Consider the following 25,297-nt stretch of genomic DNA (forward strand, 5'->3'; position numbering starts at 1 on the left):
ACATTTTCGTATCTGAAACACATACTGGCGTTGCCTGCAGTGTCGCTGCTCCCACTCAGAGAACTTTGGATCTTTGGCTGCTTGCTGCTTGGTCACTGTTGCAGGGTCGAGAGCTGGGAAGAGTGAGGTGATGACCTGCATAAAGTACACAAAAGCATGTACATCGAAGATATTATATACAGGAAGGCATTTGGCAATATATTTAATACATGCTTGACAGGACAAGTACATGAGAAAAACATACTAGGTCTACACTATGAAGTGAGGTGTCTGACCTGAATGACAGCATCCTCCTCGGCATCTGTCACTGGATCCATGGTCGTGATCGGCTCCTCCTTCACCTTTAGCCTTCTGAACCGTGCTGCCACTGTGTCCAGCACTGGTGCCACTGAAGTGGTCCAAGCTTCAGCCAGCACTGGGTTTTTAGCAGCTGCCAAGCTGCTCTAGAAACAGGCTCTGACGTGGTCATCCGCGACATGTATTTGACATGTATTTGTTCATTGGCTGTCCTGGCTGTCCTTCACTACTTTAAGCCAATGGGGGACACTTCCCCGTTTAAGCCAATGGACGGCCGGTCCTTCGCAGCACCCGCCTCCCCTCACAGCACCTCCCCTCCTGAAGGCAATCATAGTGAGAGGCTGAGAGTCAAAGTCATTAAGTCATAAAAACTCGTGCAGCGGAGAATCTACTAATCCGTTCTACACGCTCATCACAATAGACATCGTGTCTCCCTTCAGTGTTGATTTAACTCTGAGGAGAAGTTCTTCTTAGCTGTGATGACATGCAGTGGTGGAAAAAGTACTCAAATGTTTTACTTGAGTAAAAGTATGCATGCAGCTGCTAATAATATGACTGTCAAGTAATATTTATTCTTGTTCTCTGCAGCTTTGCGGATCTCTGCCATCGAATTGCATCTCTTAAGCAGCTTCTCCATCTCCTCTGTTGCTTTCTCTCTCTCCAGTGCACAGTTCTGCAGGCCGATTTTTAGTATAGCCATCACCCTCCCGACTGGGTTTTGCCAGCTCTGGCCTGGTGCTGTTCTGCAGGCAATGAGCATGTCCAGTTCCAACATCTTGAACACTGCGATCAGACTAAGCTGAACTTTGATCAGCAGGTTGCGATGCTCTGTTCCGCCATCACTGTACTTGAAATGGATTGGTTTTGGTCCTGACGGGTCATCCTGCGCGAGTCATACTGTGGCTGCTGCATTTCTGTAGGCATTTGACTTTTGGAAGATGGAGTCTTGCACCACAACCTTCACCTTCCCACTGTACCAAGAGCCCTCTGGCACACTGGGGACATTGGGTTGCATGTACACTGAGGATGTGATGTTCCCCTTGGTCATATCATGGTCAAGTGCTGCCAGTTCGGTTGATGATGGTGTGATAGAGTGTCTGCCTCGGACACCAGTAGACACAGGCTCCCCTGGTTCCCCAACTGGGATCTTTGCCTTGTCATCTATGAATAAGACGAAGACGTGAGAACACAGCTGATGTATGCGTTGACGCACACATTTGAAGATGCTGCGCAGAAGTGAGCATCAGGATGAGATGCGCGGAGCTGTCTTCGCTGGACCTTATACTTCAGTTCAAAGCGTGTAACAAAGCACAACGCTCTTCGGGTGTAGGAATTCTGTGGTGCAAACTGTAATCTCACAAGGGCTTTGCTGGGCACCCTGGTTCCCTCAGGGCACTTGGACTTCACCTGCTCAATGAGATCTTCTAGTGACAGCCACTGTGCCAGGTGAGCCACACCATGTCTCCTTTCATCTGTTGCAGTGACTTCATTCACTGCTTCTTCCATCTTTGAGAAGAATTCCTCAAAGTTGTCACCAGGTCGCCCACTGTTAAGGGTGCGCAGGTCGACGATGATGCCAGGCTCTCGCTGCATAGCCACTTGGATGCGCTGGTTCATCAGAAGATTTCGAGAGATGTCTTTATAGATAGCCTCAACTATGGATGGTGTCACTTTAGCCACATTGTTTAAGCTTCTCTTGAATTGCGTTTTCATGCCCCTGGTGTGGTACCGTGGGAGCATTGGCTGCAGTGAAGTGACAACTTGAGTCGTCTGGCTAAGCTGCTGGTCCTCTGTCCTAGTGTGGTCCACTTTCCACAGGAAGGTGATCCCAAAGTGGCCACCTCCAGGCTGGTATTTCATCACATCCACTGGCACAGACAACTGGATCTTGTTGATGAAGTCAAATCTGTGCCACTTTTAAATGGTTTTGCCACGTGTGTCTTCTCATCCAGGAAGACAAGCATTAGACTTTCTGTATTACGCATTACATCGTCAAGCAACCGGTACATCGGAGTCACACCCAGGGGGTTCCTCCTCTTGTGGTGTGTCGTAGAAATGTTCTCAGATATAACTCTGACAGGTTGGCTTGAGCTGTGATTTGCAAGTGCAGCTTCTCTCTTCCTCTTCAGATATCTCACATAGTTATGAAGGCAGGTGGCAAGATTGAGGATATCCTCCTTCAGTGCTCTCCAAGCAACGGATGATGCCATGTATGGGTGATCACACAGACACAGCAGGGCTTGAGAGTCAGTGTCTCTCCAGGTTGTCGGTTGCTCCTTGATTCTCTTTCTCTTGACTTCGTTGTAGCCTTGGAAGCTCCAGCATGATGGAACAGGAGTCACCTCAGGGTCATGGACGGATGCATCATGGATCACTATCTGCTGATTTGTAATGTACCATAGGGCATTTGTGAGAACCTGAAAAATAAAAATAAATAAATCAGGTATTCAATATTGACTTAAAACAATATCCTGTTTATCTGTTGACTGAGCATTTATGAACAGTCCATGAAAAGTTCACAGACCTTTTTAAATGACAAACATTTCAAATCAAACCTTTTCCCCCCTTGTTCAATGTTCAACAATGCAATATTTGAGAGAATGTAGCTATTAAAATATATGACACTGTTCCCCAGACAACTGAATTGTAAAACACAAAGACTACAGACCAATTTTATTTTGTCTGTCTCAATGGTGGCCAATAGGCTCTATGCACAGCAGCCATATTGGAAAGAATTTGGGCCTCTTCTTACTTCCTTCACAGGTGTTACCAATGATACTAATGAAGGCTCTGTTCCATTCTGGTCAGGGTTCTGATATTGTGCATGTTGGCTCATTAGAAACACTCCATTTTGGTTCCCAAATGGCCCCTTATGGTGGGTGCGTAACTCTGAGAGTGTGCAAATGGAACCAAATGGACCCTTCCATTTGGTTCCATTTGTACACTCTCAGAGTTATGGGGGTCATTGAAAATAAGACAACCACTATGCCACACTAAATGGAACAGAGCCTTAATTAGTATTATTGGTAACACCTGTGAAGGAAGTAAGGAAGGGGCCCAATTCATTCCCAATATGCCTGCTGTGCATAGAGCCTATTTAGACCTACAGTATTCCACAGCAGCCATCTTGATTTGTTAATGGGTAACATGGGTGTATTTTAAGTCCCCATTCAAATGGGTGGGCTTATATTGACTCTTAATTACACCTGACTGTGTAAATACCCATTGATGACTGACAGGTCAAAGTTGTTTATTTTACTTTTTTGAATTGTTCAAAACCTTGAAAAGCACTATGAATTTGATGTATTATGAAATAGGTAAATAGGTCTTTATTGGCCACCATTGATACATGCATGTGTAAACAAAAGTGGTCTGTAGCCTTTGTGTCATGGCCCCATTCTATTTAGTGGACTATAGAGCACTTGCAAATGTAGTCCTAGACGATTTTGATAGTGGTTTCAAATTGTCTGATTTCATATGTTTCTAGGCAGTAGAATAGTTACTTTCCACCACTGCCTATTTGTGAGACTATACTAGAAGGCTTTGTCTAAACGGGGAATATTATTTACCCCATGCGCAGAGTGCTGGTGATGTTAGTGACACAAAAAAACCATAGGTAACGTTTGCTAGCTTTCTCACACTACACAGTAACGTCAGCTGAACTTACATTCAGTAGATGGGATCCGCAGGTCGTCGTCTCTGGGACCGAAAAGCCGACTTGTCTCTCTCGTAGTAAGTTTAGTACGTCGTTAAACAACTCCTCCTTTTCGTTCTGAGCTTGTTTGGCGGTGGGCAAGTGCACGTTATGTTGGGCTGCAAACAATCGGTCAAATGCTGACTGAGGGGCAGATGCATGAGACAACGAAGGCTCCGATTCCGAGGCTTCCTCCTCGCATCTCAGGGCTAAATATTTAAAGTCGAACATGGCCAAAACAGACCCAGCCTGAGAGGCTAGAGGCTCGGTGGGCGTAGAGAGTATGTCGACTGAGATGTGGGTCCATCTATCCGCTCGGTCGTGTCTCCCTGCTGCAGATGAAAACTGACATCGGCACTGTTTCACCTCCTTAATTATGTCTGCAAACGTTTTAGTAGTCAATCGAATTATTTTAGGAGGTGGTTTGCACGGGCAGACGACAGACACTGTACACAGGTCCATGGCTGGAGGAGGACATGCATGTGCTGCTGTTGTTGTTGTGCGCCGCCGTCTCCTCGCGATGACGCAATGATGCATGAATAGTAAAACAAAACATTTGCGCACATGATATTTTAGACGAAAGAAAACTTTGATTAAACTTCGCGAATGTGGTCGCACCAAATATATTTTTTGTAAGACGTTTTTGATCGACTCGGTCGGATTTTGACTTAATTTTATTATTTTTTTAATTTTCACTCCAAATGCCAATAAAATCATCTGGGTCTCACGTATTTAATAGGGTCGGTCGCCAACCGGAAACCAACATATTATTTTGTTAGGCCTTAGGGGATAGAAGAGCGAAGGATTCAGGGGCAGGGAGAGCAGATACAACAGAAGAGGAAAGATCAGTGGGGGAAAGTGAGCGAAGATTGCGACGTGACGAAACCATGTGGGTAGGGAGGGGCTGTGAGGGGGGAGAGGAGAGAGAGAGAGAGAGTAGGACATGAAGTAGTGATCAGATAATTTCTTACCCTTTTCACTGGAAAGAGGAGTGACGGACAGGTTAGCAGTAGAGCAGCATCTGGTGAAGATCAGGTCCAGTTGGTTGCCAGCCTCGTGGGTAGGAGGATATGGGGAAAGAACTAGGTTGAAGGCGGCGAGGAACGAAAGGAGTGGGTCTAGCTGCTTCTCAGTCGGGAGGTTGAAGTCACCCAGAAGGATGAATCCAGAGCCATCGACAGGGAAATGAGAGACTAGATGGTCCAGCTCCTCCAGGAAGCCACCAGCAGGGCCCGGTGGGCGATAAACAACTGCAATGGTGAGCTTGACTGGATGAGAAACAGTGACCACATGAAATTCAAAGGAGGAAGGAGAGAATTGTGACAGTGAAACAGGAGAGTATTTCCATTTTCTGGAAATTAGCAGACCAGCACCACCACCTTTCCGCACGGCTCTGGGAGTGTGAGAGAAAGAGTACACATCTGACAGAGCCGCGGGCGTAGCAGTGTTTTCTGGTTTGATCCAAGTCTCAGTTAGAGCAAGGACGTTGAGGGAGAGCTGCGTAGCCTGAGATGAAAGCAGCTTTGCCTTCCAGCGTTTGTGTGACCACCAGGAAGAGGAGAGGACAGGAATAGGAAGAAAACACATTGTAGATCAATTAAACACATACACACTATACACTACTATATATATATCACTATACAATGAAGAAGCACCTCAATGTCGAAGGTTGTTCATTGACTAAGTCGGGCTTTGACAAAGTCGCCTGTTGCCTTTGTTCGCCTGGCCTTTGTTTGCTGGCCGCTTGAAAGCTGACACTTTCAGAGCTGGTGATATAAGACCACTTCAACTGATTGCTAAGTCTGCCAGGAGTGGAGGCCTGCCCCCCACAATTAACAAAGCAATTGTTTGGGGTGAAACTCAATTTCAATAGGTACTCCACAAAGACAAAGTGTCCAGCTATTACCAAACAATAGGCTAGTGATTAAAGCCTGATACTTTAACAAACTACTAGCTACCTGTAAAATAAGAAAAGTTATACTCAAGACCACACTAGGTGAGGCAAGTAGACCAGAGTCCCTTCAGAAGATAAATACACACTAGGAGAGGTAGATGTATGTATTAAACATAATGTACACACTAGGAGAGGTAGATGTATGTATAAAACATAATGTACACACTAGGAGAGGTAGATGTATGTATTAAACACTAGGAAAGGTAGATGTATGTATTAAACACTAGGAGAGGTAGATGTATGTATTAAACATAATGTACACACTAAGGCTGCAACTAACGATTAATTTCATAATCGATGAATCGGTCGATTATCTTAACGATTAATCGATTAATCGGATTATCGCACTTATTAAGCAATTACCTTATCATTTTGATTTTAGGTTGTTTTAGGCATGTTCTATCTAACAATAAAGACAATACAGATGAATAATTAATTTAAAAGTACATGTTATACAATTTTGCTCAGCTGCTGATTAGGCTACTACCTATAAAATATATAAATACATATCAAAATAAATAAAAGCCACCTTATGGTAGCTTTTCTCCTCTTCTGACTGCTTGATTTGATTAAAAAAAACATATTTTAGGCTAAAGGGTAACAGTACAGGTAACAGTACAGTACTATACAAATGCAAATGTTTCATTAAAAAAAATGGGATACAGGATAGGTGGGCACTTAACGGTCTAAGGTAATGTAAAGTATACTTGATGTGAACATGCATGGTACATCATTATCAGACTTAATGTTATCCTTCAACTTTTTGTTTCTGCCCCAAAACGACTGGATATATAGGTTTTGTATCAATTTGTAGTTTTGTAATATTAGACCTTAATTGTCGAATGTTTAAGCATATTCTAATCATGTATACTTTACTTTACATTTTCTCATTTATTTATTTTTACATTTTGGATAAAATAGCCAATTTTACATTGAATGAATTATTATATTAATGATATTCCATTATCGATTAATCGATTATCGATTAATCGATTATCAAAATAGTTGGCAACTAATTTGATAATCGATTAATAATCGATTAATCGATTAGTTGTTGCAGCCTTAGTACACACTAGGAGAGGTAGATGTATGTATAAAACATAATGTACACACTAGGAGAGGTAGATGTATGTATTAAACACTAGGAAAGGTAGATGTATGTATTAAACACTAGGAGAGGTAGATGTATGTATTAAACATAATGTACACACTAGGAGAGGTAGATGTATGTATTAAACACTAGGAGAGGTAGATGTATGTATTAAACACTAGGAAAGGTAGATGTATGTATTAAACACTAGGAGAGGTAGATGTATGTATTAAACATAAAGCAGGATAAATGGTTTGTTTAAAGCATCCTTTCTTAAGAATATGGTTCAGCATCTCTGACAGCTGTCAATCACAAATTCAACTGAGATGTAATTTTCCATAAAGAAGCAAGAAGAAGGAGAAGAAGAAATAATGTAATGAACAGGGTAATTACATAAGAAGAAGGAGAAGAAGAAATAATGTAATGAACAGGGTAATTACATAAGAAGAAGGAGAAGAAGAAATAATGTAATGAACAGGGTAATTACATAAGAAGAAGGAGAAGAAGAAGAAATAATGTAATGAACAGGGTAATTACATAAGAAGAAGGAGGAGAAGAAATAATGTAATGAACAGGGTAATTACATAAGAAGAAGGAGAAGAAGAAATAATGTAATGAACAGGGTAATTACATAAGAAGAAGGAGAAGAAGAAGAAATAATTAATGAACAGGGTAATTACATAAGAAGAAGGAGAAGAAGAAGAAATAATTAATGAACAGGGTAATTACATAAGAAGAAGGAGAAGAAGAAGAAATAATTAATGAACAGGGTAATTACATAAGAAGAAGGAGAAGAAGAAATAATGTAATGAACAGGGTAATTACATAAGAAGAAGGAGAAGAAGAAATAATGTAATGAACAGGGTAATTACATAAGAAGAAGGAGAAGAAGAAATAATGTAATGAACAGGGTAATTACATAAGAAGAAGGAGAAGAAGAAATAATGTAATGAACAGGGTAATTACATAAGAAGAAGAAGAAGAAGAAATAATGTAATGAACAGGGTAATTACATAAGAAGAAGGAGAAGAAGAAGAAATAATGTAATGAACAGGGTAATTACATAAGGAGAAGGAGAAGAAGAAGAAATAATGTAATGAACAGGGTAATTACATAAGAAGAAGGAGAAGAAGAAGAAATAATGTAATGAACAGGGTAATTACATAAGAAGAAGGAGAAGAAGAAGAAATAATTAATGAACAGGGTAATTACATAAGAAGAAGGAGAAGAAGAAGAAATAATTAATGAACAGGGTAATTACATAAGAAGGAGAAGAAGAAATAATGTAATGAACAGGGTAATTACATAAGAAGAAGGAGAAGAAGAAATAATGTAATGAACAGGGTAATTACATAAGAAGAAGGAGAAGAAGAAATAATGTAATGAACAGGGTAATTACATAAGAAGAAGGAGAAGAAGAAATAATGTAATGAACAGGGTAATTACATAAGAAGAAGGAGAAGAAGAAATAATGTAATGAACAGGGTAATTACATAAGAAGAAGGAGAAGAAGAAGAAATAATTAATGAACAGGGTAATTACATAAGAAGAAGGAGAAGAAGAAGAAATAATTAATGAACAGGGTAATTACATGTTTTTGATTGAATACTATATTAGTCATGTAAGCAGTACGAGGTACACTCACACATTAAGGCACAAAATAGTGCTGGGGACTTGTTTCCATTGTGGTCCTATGTATTCAATTCATCAACATAGCATACATCTTTTACACAGTAATACATGTCATCAACAAATACAAAACACTAAACACTATATGAACAAAGAACCACCTGATTCGGATGCTATCAATGCATAGAATGGGAGATTATCACGTTCTATCAGACCATTGAATGGGCGAAGTAGGCGACCTACCGTCTACCCCGCGATTTATCAGACCATTCAGTGGGCGTAATCAGGAGCTACTGACCTACCGACGGAGATGACTTAAATACTTTAGTTTCGGTTTTGGTTTTGGTTGTTTCGGTTTCGGACCATGACGGAGGCGCGCAGTCTCAGGCGAGGTGGAGCCCCGCGACGGGCCACCGAAGGAGCTAAGGCGACTGAGTTGCCGTCCGGAGCGGTGCGACCCTCGCCTGTGCCTACTCAGCGCCGTTCGAGTTATGTACCGATATGGACAGAATCGTAAATATTGTTGTGGGGACTGCTCCGCCTCCGTCGGTAGGTCAGTAGCTCCTGATTACGCCCAATGAATGGTCTGACAAATCGCGGGGTAGACGGTAGCTCGCCTACTTCGCCCATTCAATGGTCTGATAAAACGTGATAATCTCCCATTCAATGCATTGATAGCATTCGAAGCCGGTGCAAAGAACAGCCTCCTGTCCTCCTGTCCTGAATTAACCTCCCCTTATGGTCTCCTGATAGATGTTTTATACATCTACCTCCCCTTATGGTCTCCTGATAGATGTTTTATACATCTACCTCCCCTTATGGTCTCCTGATAGATGTTTTATACATCTACCTCCCCTTATAGTCTCCTGATAGATGTTTTATACATCTACCTCCCCTTATAGTCTCCTGATAGATGTTTTATACATCTACCTCCCCTTATGGTCTCCTGATAGATTTCTTTTAAAGAAACCAGTGATTCACCCAGTAGATTCCAGTAGATTCCAGTAGAGTTCAGTAGATTTCAGTAGATTCCAGTAGATCCCAGTAGATCCCAGTATTGGTCAGGTATGAGGGTATTGAGGAGACTGTCCCTTTTAATGTAATGTATTTAATGTAATGAACAGGTTTGGATAATTGAGTCATTAATAATAATTATTATTATAATTTTTATTGCCACATTCAGTGAATCTCAGTTATTGTTTTAAAGATGATACTTTTATTAAATATGTTCATTAAAAAGTCTAAATCTTGAAACACACTATGATGTTGTTTTTTCTCCTCCTAGACTCCCTGCACCTCCCTGACTGTAAGGAGGAGGATTCTCCTGGAGAGCAGAGGAACCAGGAGGAACCAGCAGCTCCTCACATTAAAGAGGAACAGGAGGAGGATGGATCAAACATGACATCACTAGCAGTGAAAAGTGAAAGCAGAGAGACAGAGCCTGTAGCCTGTAGCACCTCCACTGAACACATGAAGCTACAAGCTGATGTAGAGGACTGTGATGAGCAGCTCCTCTCCTCACACTGTTCTGAATCTGACACTGAAGACAGTGATGAGTGGGAGGAGTCTGGGTCAGCCAGTCACGCGGGGGAGGAGGAGCCATTTAGTTGCACGGTTTGTGGCAAAAGTTTTAATCAAACGGGAAATCTGAAGAGACACATGATCATCCACACGGGAGAGAAGCCGTTCAGCTGTGCGTTTTGTAGCAAAAGATTTAATCTGAATGAGAGTCTGAAGAGACACATTATGATCCATACGGGGGAAAACCCCTATAGTTGTACAGTTTGTGCGAAACGATTTAATCAGATTGGAAGTCTGAAGTTGCACATGAGAATACATACGGGAGAAAAACCCTTCATCTGTACAGTTTGTGGGAAGGCCTGGGGTGAAAAGGGACATCTTACAAAACACATGAGGATTCACACGGGGGAGAACCCTTTCAGTTGTGCAGTTTGTGGTAAATGTTTTAACCGAAGTGAAAGTCTGAAGATGCACATGAGAATACATACAGGAGAAATGCCTTTCAGTTGTAAAGTTTGCAGCAAAAGATTTAACCGGAATGAGAATTTGAAGAGACACATGAGGACTCATACTGGGGAAAGACCCTTTAGCTGCACAGTGTGTGGCAAAAGCTTTAATCAAAGCGGAAGCCTGAAGATGCACATGCTGTCACACACAGGGGAAAAGCCCTTTAGTTGCACAGTTTGCGGCAAACATTTTAGTGTAAAGCAGGTTCTAAAGAAACATATGATGATTCATACAGGAGAAACACCTGCAGAATGATAGCAATGTGAGCAGCATGAATAACGGTGGCTTCACGCTTTACCAGACCAGCCAAATAAAAGATAAAGGTTTAATGTAGATTCATCTGTCATTCACACCAAAGTCAAAACTGAAATTGATTTGGAAAATGAAAATAATGTAAATATGAAGTCAGGTTTATTTATATATATATATATATATATATATATATATATATATATATATATATATATATATATATATTAGGGCTGGGACTCGATTAAAACAAATAATCTAATTAATTAGAGGCTTTGTAATGAATTAATCACATTTTAATCGCATATCAATATTTGACCTGAGAACAGTGAGAAGCATTTTTTTCAAATGGATTTTGGCATACGTCTTTAAGTACATGTACTCAAGAACTGTTTTTAAGTACAATTTTGAGGTATTAGCACTTGGCTCTTGAGTATTTCCAATTTCTAATACTTTTACTTATACTCCGGTAACTCCACTACATCTCAGAGGCAAATATTGTACTTTTACTCCTCTGCAATTATTTGAAAACTTTAGTTACTAGTTACTTTGTAGATTTTGATTATTATTATAAAACATACAGTAACCATGTGAAAATAGCAAATCTACAAGCTCAAGGCATTGTGAGCTTGTAGATCTGCTATTTCCACCACTGGAGGCTGGTAGAATGTGTTGTTGTTACTGTTGTTTTATAGTAGTTTAATTCATTATTAATGAAGATCAAATGGACCCTTACAGGTCTGTAAATTGAGTATTTTAAAGTGTAGATTGAGGTCCTGGGGATTAAAAAGGTGTCAAACTGGCTGGGGGGTCCTTGACATTGAAAATGTTGAGAATCACTGAATGAAACTTTATTCTGGAACGTCTATAAGCTACACTGTTAAATCCTCAGTGCTGATTTAACTCTACTAGAGGTTTGGACCTCACATCCATCTGACTGACATGGGCTCAAAATAACTGATCTTCAAGCTCACCATGTGCCACACATTTTAAATATCAATAATCAGACCATTTCATTGTGGGAAGACAGCATCGTGATCACAATTACATCTACTCTAATTACATTACATCTACTCTAATCTGAGGATTACATTACATCTACTCTAATTACATTACATCTACTCTAATCTGAGGATTACATTACCTCAAGAAACCACTCTGTAAACATCTTTAAGAAGACGTTTAAATAACATTTGTTCTAGATTTTAGTTTGCTTCTTAAATTGTCAACATGTTGTAATTAATGGTTATGTTTTAGTTTTTAATTTACTGCTCCCTGTTTGCTTTGTATCGTACACTTTGCTGATGTTTAAACTGCTGTATTGTACAACTTTGAGCTGTTAATTATGTATGTACATATCTACACCAATAAAATTCATTATTATAAACTATATAAATAACATTTGTTTTGTAGAGCATTTTCCACGGACAGTGACAGTCAACTTCACAGTTTAATTAAAACCACACGAAAGCATGTCAATAAGATCAAACGTGACCACAGAGCATATATATATATATATATATATATATATATATATATATATATATGACCACAGAGCATGATGGGAAGTGGAAAATGAAAACAAAATAAAAACGGTTATAAAATCATCAGTTGTTTATATATATATATATATATATATATATATATATATATATATATATATATATATATATATATATATATATATATATGTGTATATAGTATGTATACATGTATGTATATAGGTTAACATGATGCGATGATAGAGTGTGGTCAACACTAGGCTGTAGACTGCCCTAGCTCAACACTAGGCTGTAGAATGCCCTAGCTCAACACTAGGCTGTAGACTGCCCTAGCTCAACACTAGGCTGTAGACTGCCCTAGCTCAACACTAGGCTGTAGACTGCCCTAGCTCAACACTAGGCTGTAGAATGCCCTAGCTCAACACTAGGCTGTAGACTGCCCTAGCTCAACACTAGGCTGTAGACTGCCCTAGCTCAACACTAGGCTGTAGGCTGCCCTAGCTCAACACTAGGCTGTAGACTGCCTTAGCTGAACACTAGGCTGTAGAATGCCCTAGCTCAACACTAGGCTGTAGACTGCCCTAGCTCAACACTAGGCTGTAGACTGCCCTAGCTCAACACTAGGCTGTAGGCTGCCCTAGCTCAACACTAGGCTGTAGAATGCCCTAGCTCAACACTAGGCTGTAGGCTGCCCTAGCTCAACACTAGGCTGTAGACTGCCCTAGCTCAACACTAGGCTGTAGCCTGCCCTAGCTCAACACTAGGCTGTAGCCTGCCCTAGCTCAACACTAGGCTGTAGACTGCCCTAGCTCAACACTAGGCTGTAGGCTGCCCTAGCTCAACACTAGGCTGTAGACTGCCTTAGCTGAACACTAGGCTGTAGAATGCCCTAGCTCAACACTAGGCTGTAGACTGCCCTAGCTCAACACTAGGCTGTAGACTGCCCTAGCTCAACACTAGGCTGTAGACTGCCCTAGCTCAACACTAGGCTGTAGAATGCCCTAGCTCAACACTAGGCTGTAGAATGCCCTAGCTCAACACTAGGCTGTAGACTGCCTTAGCTCAACACTAGGCTGTAGAATGCCCTAGCTCAACACTAGGCTGTAGACTGCCCTAGCTCAACACTAGGCTGTAGACTGCCCTAGCTCAACACTAGGCTGTAGGCTTCCCTAGCTCAACACTAGGCTGTAGAATGCCCTAGCTCAACACTAGGCTGTAGCCTGCTCCAGCTCAACACTAGGCTGTAGACTGCTCCAGCTCAACACTAGGCTGTAGAATGCCCTAGCTCAACACTAGGCATAATTTTTTAACTTAACTGTTTAAGAATGTCTTAAACTGTATGTATTAGACTAGGGAACTAACAACGGTGCTACAACGTCTATTAAAAAGTAAAATAGTTTCATTTGATGGCCTTGCTGCCCCGGCATGTGGCCTTTGTGTCAAAATAAACTGTACAAGCCTGAAATAATAATAATAATAATAATAATAATTATTATTATATAAAACTGTCCTGAAGTGATGAAAGTCACTGAGAACCCTGGTTTATATCCTGTTGTCTTTCTCCTCCTAGACTCCCTGCACCTCCCTGTGTGTAAAGAGGAGGAGAAGAGCAGCTCCAGTCTGGTCCAGGGGGAACCAGGACCTCTGCATGTGGTTGTGTGTAAAGAGGAGGATTCTCCTGGAGAGCAGAGGAACCAGGAGGAACCAGCAGCTCCTCACATTAAAGAGGAACAGGAGGAACCAGCAGCTCCTCACATTAAAGAGGAACAGGAGGACCAGGAGGAGGATGGATCAAACATGACATCACTAGCAGTGAAAAGTGAAAGCAGAGAGACTGAGCCTGTAGCCTGTAGCTCCTCCACTGAACACATGAAGCTACAAGCTGATGTAGAGGACTGTGATGAGCAGCTCCTCTCCTCACACTGTTCTGAATCTGACACTGAAGACAGTGATGAGTGGAAGGAGACCAGGGAGGATCAGTCGGCTTTAAACAAACTGAAACCACACAAAAAGACACAACATGTGGAAGGACGGAGGTCGTCGTTACGCAACAAGCCGTCCCAGGACCTGAAATTGTCTAAACAAACTCCATCTGTCAGCATCAGGGCTCGTAAAGGAGAAAATCCCTTTAGGTGTGCAGTTTGCAGCAAAAGCTTTCATCATAGTGGAAGTCTGAAGATACACAAGCTAACACATACAGGAGAGAAACCCTTCGTCTGTGCAGTTTGCGGCAAAGGGTTTAATCAAAGTGGAAATCTGAAGCAACACGTGAGCACTCACGCGCGGGAGAAACCCTTTGCTTGCACGGCTTGTAGCAAAAGATTTGGTGCAAAACACGACCTGAAGAGACACATAAGGAGGACTCATACCCGGGATAAACCCTTTAGGTGTACAGTTTGTGGTAAATGCTGGGGTGAAAAGGGAGCTTTGACAAAACACATGAGAATTCACACAGGTCAGAAACCATTTAGTTGTAATGTTTGTGGCAACAGTTACAACCAAAAGGGACATCTGAATATGCACATGAGAAAACATACGGGTGAGACACGCTTCAGTTGTACAGAGTGTGGCAAAAAATTTAATCATGGTGGACACCTAAAGAGACACATGATCATACACACAGGCGAGAAAGCCTTTCCCTGCACAGTTTGTGGTAAAAGCTTTGCTGAAAAGGGAGAACTGACGAGACACATGAAGAGTCACACAGGAGACAAACCCTTTAGTTGTACCGTTTGTGGAAAAGGTTTCTGTCTGCAGAAAGTCTTGAAGAAACACATGGAGATTCATGCTGGAGATTAACGATATTGGTCGAACACAGCGTTGTTCTGATTGTCTACCATCGACAATCAACGATCGCAGCCATTAATTAATAATGTAATTGTTTGACCACTTAATCCCTATATGGTCGACTGGAGTTCCTCAGGGCTCTCTACTAGTGTATTTTCTGTTTTGGCTCTACATTAAATATCAACACTGAAAATAGCTTATCGATTGGCTATTTTCTATGAATGTTTTCCCAGAATACGGATGCTGGGGTTTAAGTGGATAAAGAGTATATGTCTCTAGTCACTGGTAAACTGTGTGTAATTTCCTAAACATGGGTTTAGATTTTAGAATAAAAATTCTTTAGAAGAAAATACAGTCCTGACGTCACTCCTACAGCCTTATGTTTTGTATTGAATCATAGAGTCACTTCTACAGCCTTATGTTTTGTATTGAATCATAGAGTCACTTCTACAGCCTTATGTTTTGTATTGAATCATAGAGTCACCCCTACAGCCTTATGTTTTGTATTGAATCATAGAGTCACTCCTACAGCCTTATGTTTTGTATTGAATCAAAGAGTCACTCCTACAGCCTTATGTTTTGTATTGAATCATAGAGTCACTCTTACAGCCTTATGTTTTGTATTGAATCTTAGAGTCACTCCTACAGCCTTATGTTTTGTATTGAATCATAGAGTCACTCCTACAGCCTTATGTTTTGTATTGAATCCCCAGAGTCACTTCTACAGCCTTATGTTTTGTGTTGAATCAAAGAGTCACTCCTACAGCCTTATGTTTTGTATTGAATCATAGTCACTCCTACAGCTTTATGTTTTGTATTGAATCATAGAGTCACTCCTACAGCTTTATGTTTTGTGTTGAATCATAGAGTCACTCCTACAGCCTTATGTTTTGTATTGAATCATAGAGTCACTCCTACAGCCTTATGTTTTGTATTGAATCCCCATAGAGGTAAATCTTAGACGGCGTCATTTAAGTTCCAATAATAAATAAACTACCCCGGTGATTCAGTCAGGTCATGTGACTCTGTGTGGTTTATGATATTGAGTTACGTTTGATTACATCTGTGTTTGAAGACTTTGGATGAATTAGTATTTTTTCAGTTCATATATCATATCTATATATATATATCCATATGAGTAAAATATATATATATATATATATATATATATATATATATATATATATATATATATATATATATATATATATATTATGAGTAAAATCACCGGGCTGACTGGGAATTCCAATACAAAAGATAACTCATTGACCCAGGGGGACAGCGCCCTCTAGTGGCAGTGATGTCACACTTCGGTGCTCTATAGACCACGAAGTCCTGACGTCACTCGTTCATCCTCTGGTTCATAAAGTAATGTCTCTATGGAGAATAACATTGGGTCATCTTAGAATCGTCTCATATAAGAATTGTGTTCCAAAAATAAACAAACTGTCTCTGTGATATTATCAGGGAGGAGGTTCTGTATAGTTTATGGCGAAAATGTAACTAATTAGGCGGAAGTAACATTATGGTTTTCTCACCGTCAGTTGATGCTTCATATCCATAAGAGTCAAACCACCGCAGGGTCATTTGTTTATTTTTGGAACACAGTTCTTATTTGACGCGATATTAAATACGTCTATGGGATTCAGAATGGGGGTGGAAAACTGTGAACCAGGTAGACAAACCAAGGATGCGTAAATTACGTCAGACTTCGGTGGTCTATTGCATTTATCAATCTGCACATTGTTTAGAAGTGAAGAGTAAAGTCTGTCTCTGTCACATAGCCCACATACATACTGTCTCTGTCACATAGCCCACATACATACTGTCTCTGTCACATAGCCCACATACATACAGTCTCTGTCACATAGCCCACATACATACTGTCCCTGTCACATAGCCCACATACATACAGTCTCTGTCACATAGCCCACATACATACAGTCTGTCACATAGCCCACATACATACAGTCTCTGTCACATAGCCCACATACATACTGTCTCTGTCACATAGCCCACATACATACAGTCTCTGTCACATAGCCCACATACATACTGTCTCTGTCACATAGCCCACATACATACTGTCTCTGTCACATAGCCCACATACATACAGTCTCTGTCACATAGCCCACATACATACAGTCTCTGTCACATAGCCCACATACATACTGTCTCTGTCACATAGCCCACATACATACTGTCTCTGTCACATAGCCCACATACATGCTGTCTCTGTCACATAGCCCACATACATGCTGTCTCTGTCACATAGCCCACATACATGCTGTCTCTGTCACATAGCCCACATACATACAGTCTCTGTCACATAGCCCACACACATACTGTCTCTGTCACATAGCCCACATACATACTGTCTCTGTCACATAGCCCACATACGTACTGTCTCTGTCACATAGCCCACATACATACAGTCTCTGTCACATAGCCTACATACATACTGTCTCTGTCACATAGCCCACATACATGCTGTCTCTGTCACATAGCCCACATACATACTGTCTCTGTCACATAGCCCACATACGTACTGTCTCTGTAACATAGCCCACATACGTACTGTCTCTGTCACATAGCCCACATACATACAGTCTCTGTCACATAGCCCACATACATACAGTCTCTCTGTCACATAGCCCACATACGTACAGTCTCTGTCATATAGCCCACATACATACTGTCTCTGTCACATAGCCCACATACAGTCTCTGTCACATAGCCCACATACATACAGTCTCTGTCATATAGCCCACATACATACTGTCTCTGTCACATAGCCCACATACATACAGTCTCTGTCACATAGCCCACATACATACTGTCTCTGTCACATAGCCCACATACATACAGTCTCTGTCACATAGCCCACATACATACTGTCTCTGTCACTTAGCCCACATACATACTGTCTCTGTCACATAGCCCACATACATGCTGTCTCTGTCACATAGCCCACATACATACTGTCTCTGTCACATAGCCCACATACGTACAGTCTCTGTCACATAGCCCACATACATACTGTCTCTGTCACATAGCCCACATACATGCTGTCTCTGTCACATAGCCCACATACATGCTGTCTCTGTCACATAGCCCACATACATACTGTCTCTGTCACATAGCCCACATACATACAGTCTCTGTCACATAGCCCACATACATACAGTCTCTGTCACATAGCCCACATACATACTGTCTCTGTCACATAGCCCACATACATACTGTCTCTGTCACATAGCCCACATACATACAGTCTCTGTCACATAGCCCACATACATACAGTCTCTGTCACATAGCCCACATACATACTGTCTCTGTCACATAGCCCACATACATACTGTCTCTGTCACATAGCCCACATACATACTGTCTCTGTCACATAGCCCACATACATACAGTCTCTGTCACATAGCCCACATACATACAGTCTCTGTCACATAGCCCACATACATACTGTCTCTGTCACATAGCCCACATACATACTGTCTCTGTCACATAGCCCACATACATACTGTCTCTGTCACATAGCCCACATACATACAGTCTCTGTCACATAGCCCACATACATACTGTCTCTGTCACATAGCCCACATACATACTGTCTCTGTCACATAGCCCACATACATGCTGTCTCTGTCAGGTAGAAACCTTTACTTTTCAGAAAATGAAAAAAAGAACCTGCGTTCCTATAGACCAATTATGTGTTTACAAACATTGAGACTGGACGCACAGGTGACCGTTTCATGTCATCAATTCCCAACAGATCCCCAAACCTGCTGTTTTAGGGTGAGCTTGTTTCAGTTCATTCAACCACCTCTGTGTGTAGGCTAGTGGGGTGCGTCCTAGCGACACATATATACTTCATCGTGCAACGGTATTGCGCACAGAGAACAGCTGACATACAAGCTCACAATCGCGTCGCGGATGCGACCGCTGTGAGCTTGGAGATCTGCTATTCTCGGCCGTTCTCTGCGCGCGACACCTTCGCGGGACGGAGCATAAATTAGTCTTGACGGGCTGCAGCTGCGCGAGACAAGCAGGTTCTGATGCCATGATCATAGAGCGCTCCCTCCGTTCTTATGACAGCCACTGGAGGTGGAGTTTTGAGGACAACTGCTTTGAATAGTTATTATTGTTTACACACAACAGAAACCAAGGATTATATATTTCAAGAGCGAGAGATCACAGTAAAAATCCTAAGCATTCTTCCTCCACACTGGGAGAAAAACAGCATCTGAAAGTTTGATGGGATGCATTTTTACACGTGAGACTGTGACCACTTTTACATTGCATCTTATGAGAGGTGGGGTTCTTTTGCTGCCGACCTGCGCGCGCATACTGTTTCATACCAGTCATGACGTCGTCTATTAAGGCGTCTATGCAGTGGTTCTCAAAGTGTGGTCTCGGGACACCCAGCGGTCCTTGACGAAGTTCCAGAGGGTCCCCAGCAAAACCACGTAAACCCTAATTTATAGTTATTCTAATTCATTTATAGTTATTCTAATTAAAACCACGTAAACCCTAATTTATAGTTATTCTAATTAATTTATAATTATTCTAATTAGAAATGGCTGATGAACGTGTTGTAATGGGACTATTTTTGTTTACATTTTGGAAAAATCTTGAATTGGGAGAATTTTGAAAAAGAAAATGTACCAATGCAAATCATTTGTTTTATGGGGTCCACGGTACAGAACAACCACTGTTTATTATTATTATTATTATTTAGTCAAACACTCTTGATAATGTTTATCTTACAGTTTCAGTTATACAAATATTAAAAAAGATATTTGAAAAGCAGACATACCAGATCTACACACACACACACACACACACACACACACACACACACACACACACACACACACACACACACACACACACACACACACACACACACACACACACATCATATAATTATATTATATAATTATATATATGAGTATATATATATATATATATATATATAAGTATTAGTAGTATTAGTAGTAGTAGTATTAAAACTCTCACAACACCACAATACAGACTCTTACATTTTATAACATTATTGTTCGGCCTGGCGAGAGAGTATGTTTTGCACCGTCCGTCCGTCTGTCCTTCTGTCTGTGATTTATCCTCATTTTACAGCTCAACGCACAATGTGTGCAAAATCTAGGCTTTGCTGCCATCTTGTGGTGACAACGGACAATTGCAGATTACATAAACATGTCGAACTCTTCATATTTATATTATATTATATATTATATATATATATATATACATATTTATACTATATTATATATTATATATATATATATATATTCATATTTATATTATATTATATATTATATATATATATATATATATATACATATTTATATTAGGGTTAGCTAACCCTAACCCTTATATTATATATATATTCATATTTATATTATATTATATATATATATATATATATATATATATATATATATATATATATATATATATATATATATATATATATATAATATAATATAAATATGAATATATATATATATATATACCCATATTTATATTATATATTATATATATACATATTTATATTATATTATAACTATAATATAACTACAAATCATACTAGTTCATCATTATGTATGTTATGATATTTAAACTCAACGTGTGTCAATATTTTATGATTAGATTATCAGTAGAATAATATTTAAACTAATATTTTATAATTGTTAAATCATCATTATGGATTAGGTTAACAGTAGAATAATATTTAATCTAATATATTATAATTGTTAAATCATCATTATAGATTAGATTAACAGTAGAATAATATTTAAACTAATATTTTATAATTGTTAAATCATCATTATAGATTAGATTAACAGTAGAATAATATTTAAACCAATATTTTATAATTGTTAAATCAACATTATAGATTAGATTAACAGTAATATTTAAACTACTGTTTTATAATCTGTTAAATCATCATTATAGATTAGATTAACAGTGGAATAATATTTAAACTAATAAACTTTTATAATCTGTTAAATCATCATTATGGATTAGATTATCAGTGGAATAATATTTAAACTAATAAACTTTTATAATCTGTTAAATCACCACTGACGAGAACTTCCGCCTGCTCTTCAAAATAAAGTATTTTTTATTGCGCATGCTCAGTCTTTGCCAAGGTAAATTTATAATTTAGCAGTACGACGGTGAACGCGTGCCGAAAAGAGCCGATGTTGAGAGCTCGTAGATCGGCTATTTTCGGCGACAGCGCAGCCGCAGTACTTAGTAACTCGATAGGTCACCGATTCCAACGTAACGCACCGGAAATCTCTATTTTAAAATGTGACTGTGCTTACATCCGCTAGCCAGCTAGCCAGTTAGCTAGCCGGCTAGCTCTGTTTTTGTTGTAAAACTTTCTTTATTTTATCGACAGTTGTATAGAGGATATGCGCATGCTTAAATTGAATGGCACATCGAGTGGCAAAGAAACATGCAAAATGAGTTTAACATTGTTTAATGTTGTTTAATGTTGTTTAATGCAATCAGATTTGACTTTTCTGTTTGGATGCATGGGCTGTCAAGGCCAGAAAGTATTTTTTTGACACTCAGTAGGCATTCCTGCATAACTTCCGGGTTTGATGATGATGTCACACGCATATCCTCTATAGTCTATCTTTTAATACAACAATAAAATATGTAACACCTAATAATGGCCACGTAGATAAAATAAAGCTAATAATGACTAAGCTAGCGCAAACTGCGCATGCTCAGTCCTCACAAAGGTCGGTTCATATTTTAGCCGTACGACGGTGACTTGTGCCGAAAACAGCCGAAGTTGAGAGCTTGTAGATCGGCTTTTTTCGGCAACCGCGCAGCCGCAGTAGTACCCAGTCACAGAATTCAATAGGTCACCAATTTCAACGTAACAGACCGGAAATCTTTGTTTCATAACGTGACCGTGTTTACATCCGCTAGCCGGCTAGCCTGCCTAACCGGCACGCGATCCCTTTTTCTACCCCTTGTTTTTCAGTAGCGGGGGGCGGGGGGCGGGGAGCGGGGGGCGCCCTAGTCCCTACGTCACATCCTAGACGGATAGCTCCGCCCACACTGGGCGAGCGCTGTCAGTGCAGCGGAAGTCGATGCGCAGACGGCTTTGTTGTTGAAGCCCGACTGACGCACGCTCATGAGAAACAGCAGAAATGAAATCTGGCGAAAACAGTTGCGTGCATTAAACTTTAAAGGAAACATGCAGTCTAAATATATAATAAATATCCATTTGCCTAATTCACCACTACTTTTGCGACTGTGTCTCAACGTGTTTTTACTGGTTAAATAAAGGTTAAGTAAAAAATAAAATTTGCGTTTGAAACTTAGTATTTCTCTAAATATTACACTTTCACGACAGCCTAAGTATAAACTGTTATATTAGATGAGTGAAACAGCTGTCTCACCACTACTTTTGCGACTGTGTCTCAACGTGGTTTTACTGGTTAAATTAAAAATAAGATTTGCGTTTGAAACTTAGAATTTCTCTAAATATTACACTTTCACGACAGCCTAAGTATAAACTGTTATATTAGATGAGTGAAACAGCTGTCGATACAGTCAATATAAGTAAAGCATTATATATGATGATAGGGGACATGATTTTGGGACATTTTGTTAATGTGCACAACACCTTTGTTTGCACTTTTTTGTAAAGAATGAAGAATTTAACCAGTAAAACCACGTTGAGACACAGTCGCAAAAGTAGTGGTGAGACAGCTGTTTCACTCATCTAATTTAACCAGTAAAACCACGTTGAGACACAGTCGCAAAAGTAGTGGTGAGACAGCTGTTTCACTCATCTAATATAACAGTTTATACTTAGGCTGTCGTGAAAGTGTAATATTTAGAGAAATACTAAGTACTAAATACTAAATACTAAATTAGATGAGTGAAACAGCTGTCTCACCACTACTTTTGCGACTGTGTCTCAACGTGGTTTTACTGGTTAAATTCTTCATTCTTTACAAAAAAGTGCAAACAAAGGTGTTGTGCACATTAACAAAATGTCCCAAAATCATGTCCCCTATCATCATATATAATGCTTTACTTATATTGACTGTATCGACAGCTGTTTCACTCATCTAATATAACAGTTTATACTTAGGCTGTCGTGAAAGTGTAATATTTAGAGAAATTCTAAGTTTCAAACGCAAATCTTATTTTTAATTTAACCAGTAAAACCACGTTGAGACACAGTCGCAAAAGTAGTGGTGAGACAGCTGTTTCACTCATCTAATATAACAGTTTATACTTAGGCTGTCGTGAAAGTGTAATATTTAGAGAAATACTAAGTTTCAAACGCAAATTTTATTTTTTACTTAACCTTTATTTAACCAGTAAAAACACGTTGAGACACAGTCGCAAAAGTAGTGGTGAATTAGGCAAATGGATATTTATTATATATTTAGACTGCATGTTTCCTTTAAAGTTTAATGCACGCAACTGTTTTCGCCAGATTTCATTTCTGCTGTTTCTCATGAGCGTGCGTCAGTCGGGCTTCAACAACAAAGCCGTCTGCGCATCGACTTCCGCTGCACTGACAGCGCTCGCCCAGTGTGGGCGGAGCTATCCGTCTAGGATGTGACGTAGGGACTAGGGCGCCCCCCGCTCCCCGCCCCCCGCCCCCCGCTACTGAAAAACAAGGGGTAGAAAAAGGGATCGCAACCGGCACAGGGATACAACATTGTTCAGAACGTGGGGAACACATTATAACGGGGACACAACATCGTTCATAACGTGGGGAACACATTATAACGGGGACACAACATCGTTCATAACGTGGGGAACACATTATAACAGGGAAACAACATCGTTCATAACGTGGGGAACACATTATAACGGGGACACAACATCGTTCAGAACGGAACCAATGGAACAGTGTGTGTTTCTGGGCGGAACACATTCTGAGGGAACAACAGAAGCACTTCCGAGTGAGAGTTCGTCCCACACACACACACACACACACACACACACACACACACGTGAGGAGCAGAAACAACATGCTGCCTGTATGACTGTATGATTATTATTATTATATATTATATATACAGACTGTTATTATATTAATATTAATACTTATCTTCATCTAACTGTGTGGAGAACACAGCGCCGCCTCGTGGACAGTGGAGAGTGAACGGTAAGGTTTTAATCTATTTATTTTAAGTTTTAACAACATAATATGAGTCTCTGTTCTTCATTGATTGATTGTGAAGTGATTGTGAAGTGCATGCATAATCATAATGACCTTATGAGGGCCCCTGAGGGCCCCTGAGTATTCTTACTGACTAGACCATCAATCCTCCACAAATAGCGTGTTGTTTTATTGACATTATTATTATTATTATTATTATAACATGTTAAGTTACAGTAACATGTGTTTTTTCGTTATTATTAATATTATTATTAATATTATTAACTAAAACAATGTAAAACAATCTCTTAGAGAGTAAAACCACATAAATATACTAGACTTTATGACATAAGGTAATTTCTTTGCCTTGAATGTACATAAGGTTTTGTAAAGCTCAACTCACTCAAGGACCCCTAAATGAATGTTATGGACCCCCATCTGAAAGCTATTTTATGCCAGGGACCCCCCATAGAAGATTTGTGGTGTTGTTATAATGTTTCATAAAGTATGAAAAAAGTATATAAAGTATTCAAAAGATATGAGATCTACAGGCTCACAACACGTTGCATTAGTGACATGTTGTGAGCTTGTAGATCGGCTATTTTCAAATAGCCAATATACTGTATATATTAAAATGCCTAAATAGATTTTTATGATATTTTTACATTAGCTGGGGACCCCCTGGAACCCCCCCAAGGACCACAACAATGTTGTGTCCCTGTTAGCTCTGGTTCAGAGCGTTAGTGAGTTCCCTCTAACGCTCTGGAAGACCCCTCGCTCTGCGCATGTACAAGGAATTCCACTGCCCTGCCAGCGTTAAAGTGTTGTGAAAATAAACAAAACCATTTCGCTACTCACCGAAGCAAAGGCTGTTTTGTGTTGT

At 39.9% G+C, this 25,297-nt stretch overlaps 2 protein-coding genes across 3 annotated transcripts in view; both read left to right on the forward strand.

Moving 5' to 3' along the window:
* LOC311056249 (uncharacterized protein) overlaps positions 1-15,757 on the forward strand; it is a 41,215-nt gene extending 25,458 nt beyond the window's left edge. Inside the window, exon 6 of the mRNA XM_084072727.1 lies at positions 14,014-15,757. Within this exon, the coding sequence (XP_083928853.1) occupies positions 14,014-15,242 (1,229 nt within the window). The 3' untranslated portion in view covers positions 15,243-15,757. The remainder of the gene's footprint in view (positions 1-14,013) is intronic.
* An 8,509-nt stretch (positions 15,758-24,266) lies between these two features.
* Positions 24,267-25,297, forward strand: part of bms1 (BMS1 ribosome biogenesis factor) — a 53,583-nt gene continuing 52,552 nt past the window's right edge. For both annotated transcript variants that reach the window (XM_084081254.1, XM_084081255.1), the window contains exon 1: positions 24,267-24,420. The gene's annotated coding sequence lies outside the window, so the exon portion shown is untranslated. The remainder of the gene's footprint in view (positions 24,421-25,297) is intronic.

Source organism: Gymnoscopelus microlampas, assembly GCF_963454915.1.
Source record: "Gymnoscopelus microlampas genome assembly, chromosome: 2".
NCBI lineage: Eukaryota > Metazoa > Chordata > Actinopteri > Myctophiformes > Myctophidae > Gymnoscopelus > Gymnoscopelus microlampas.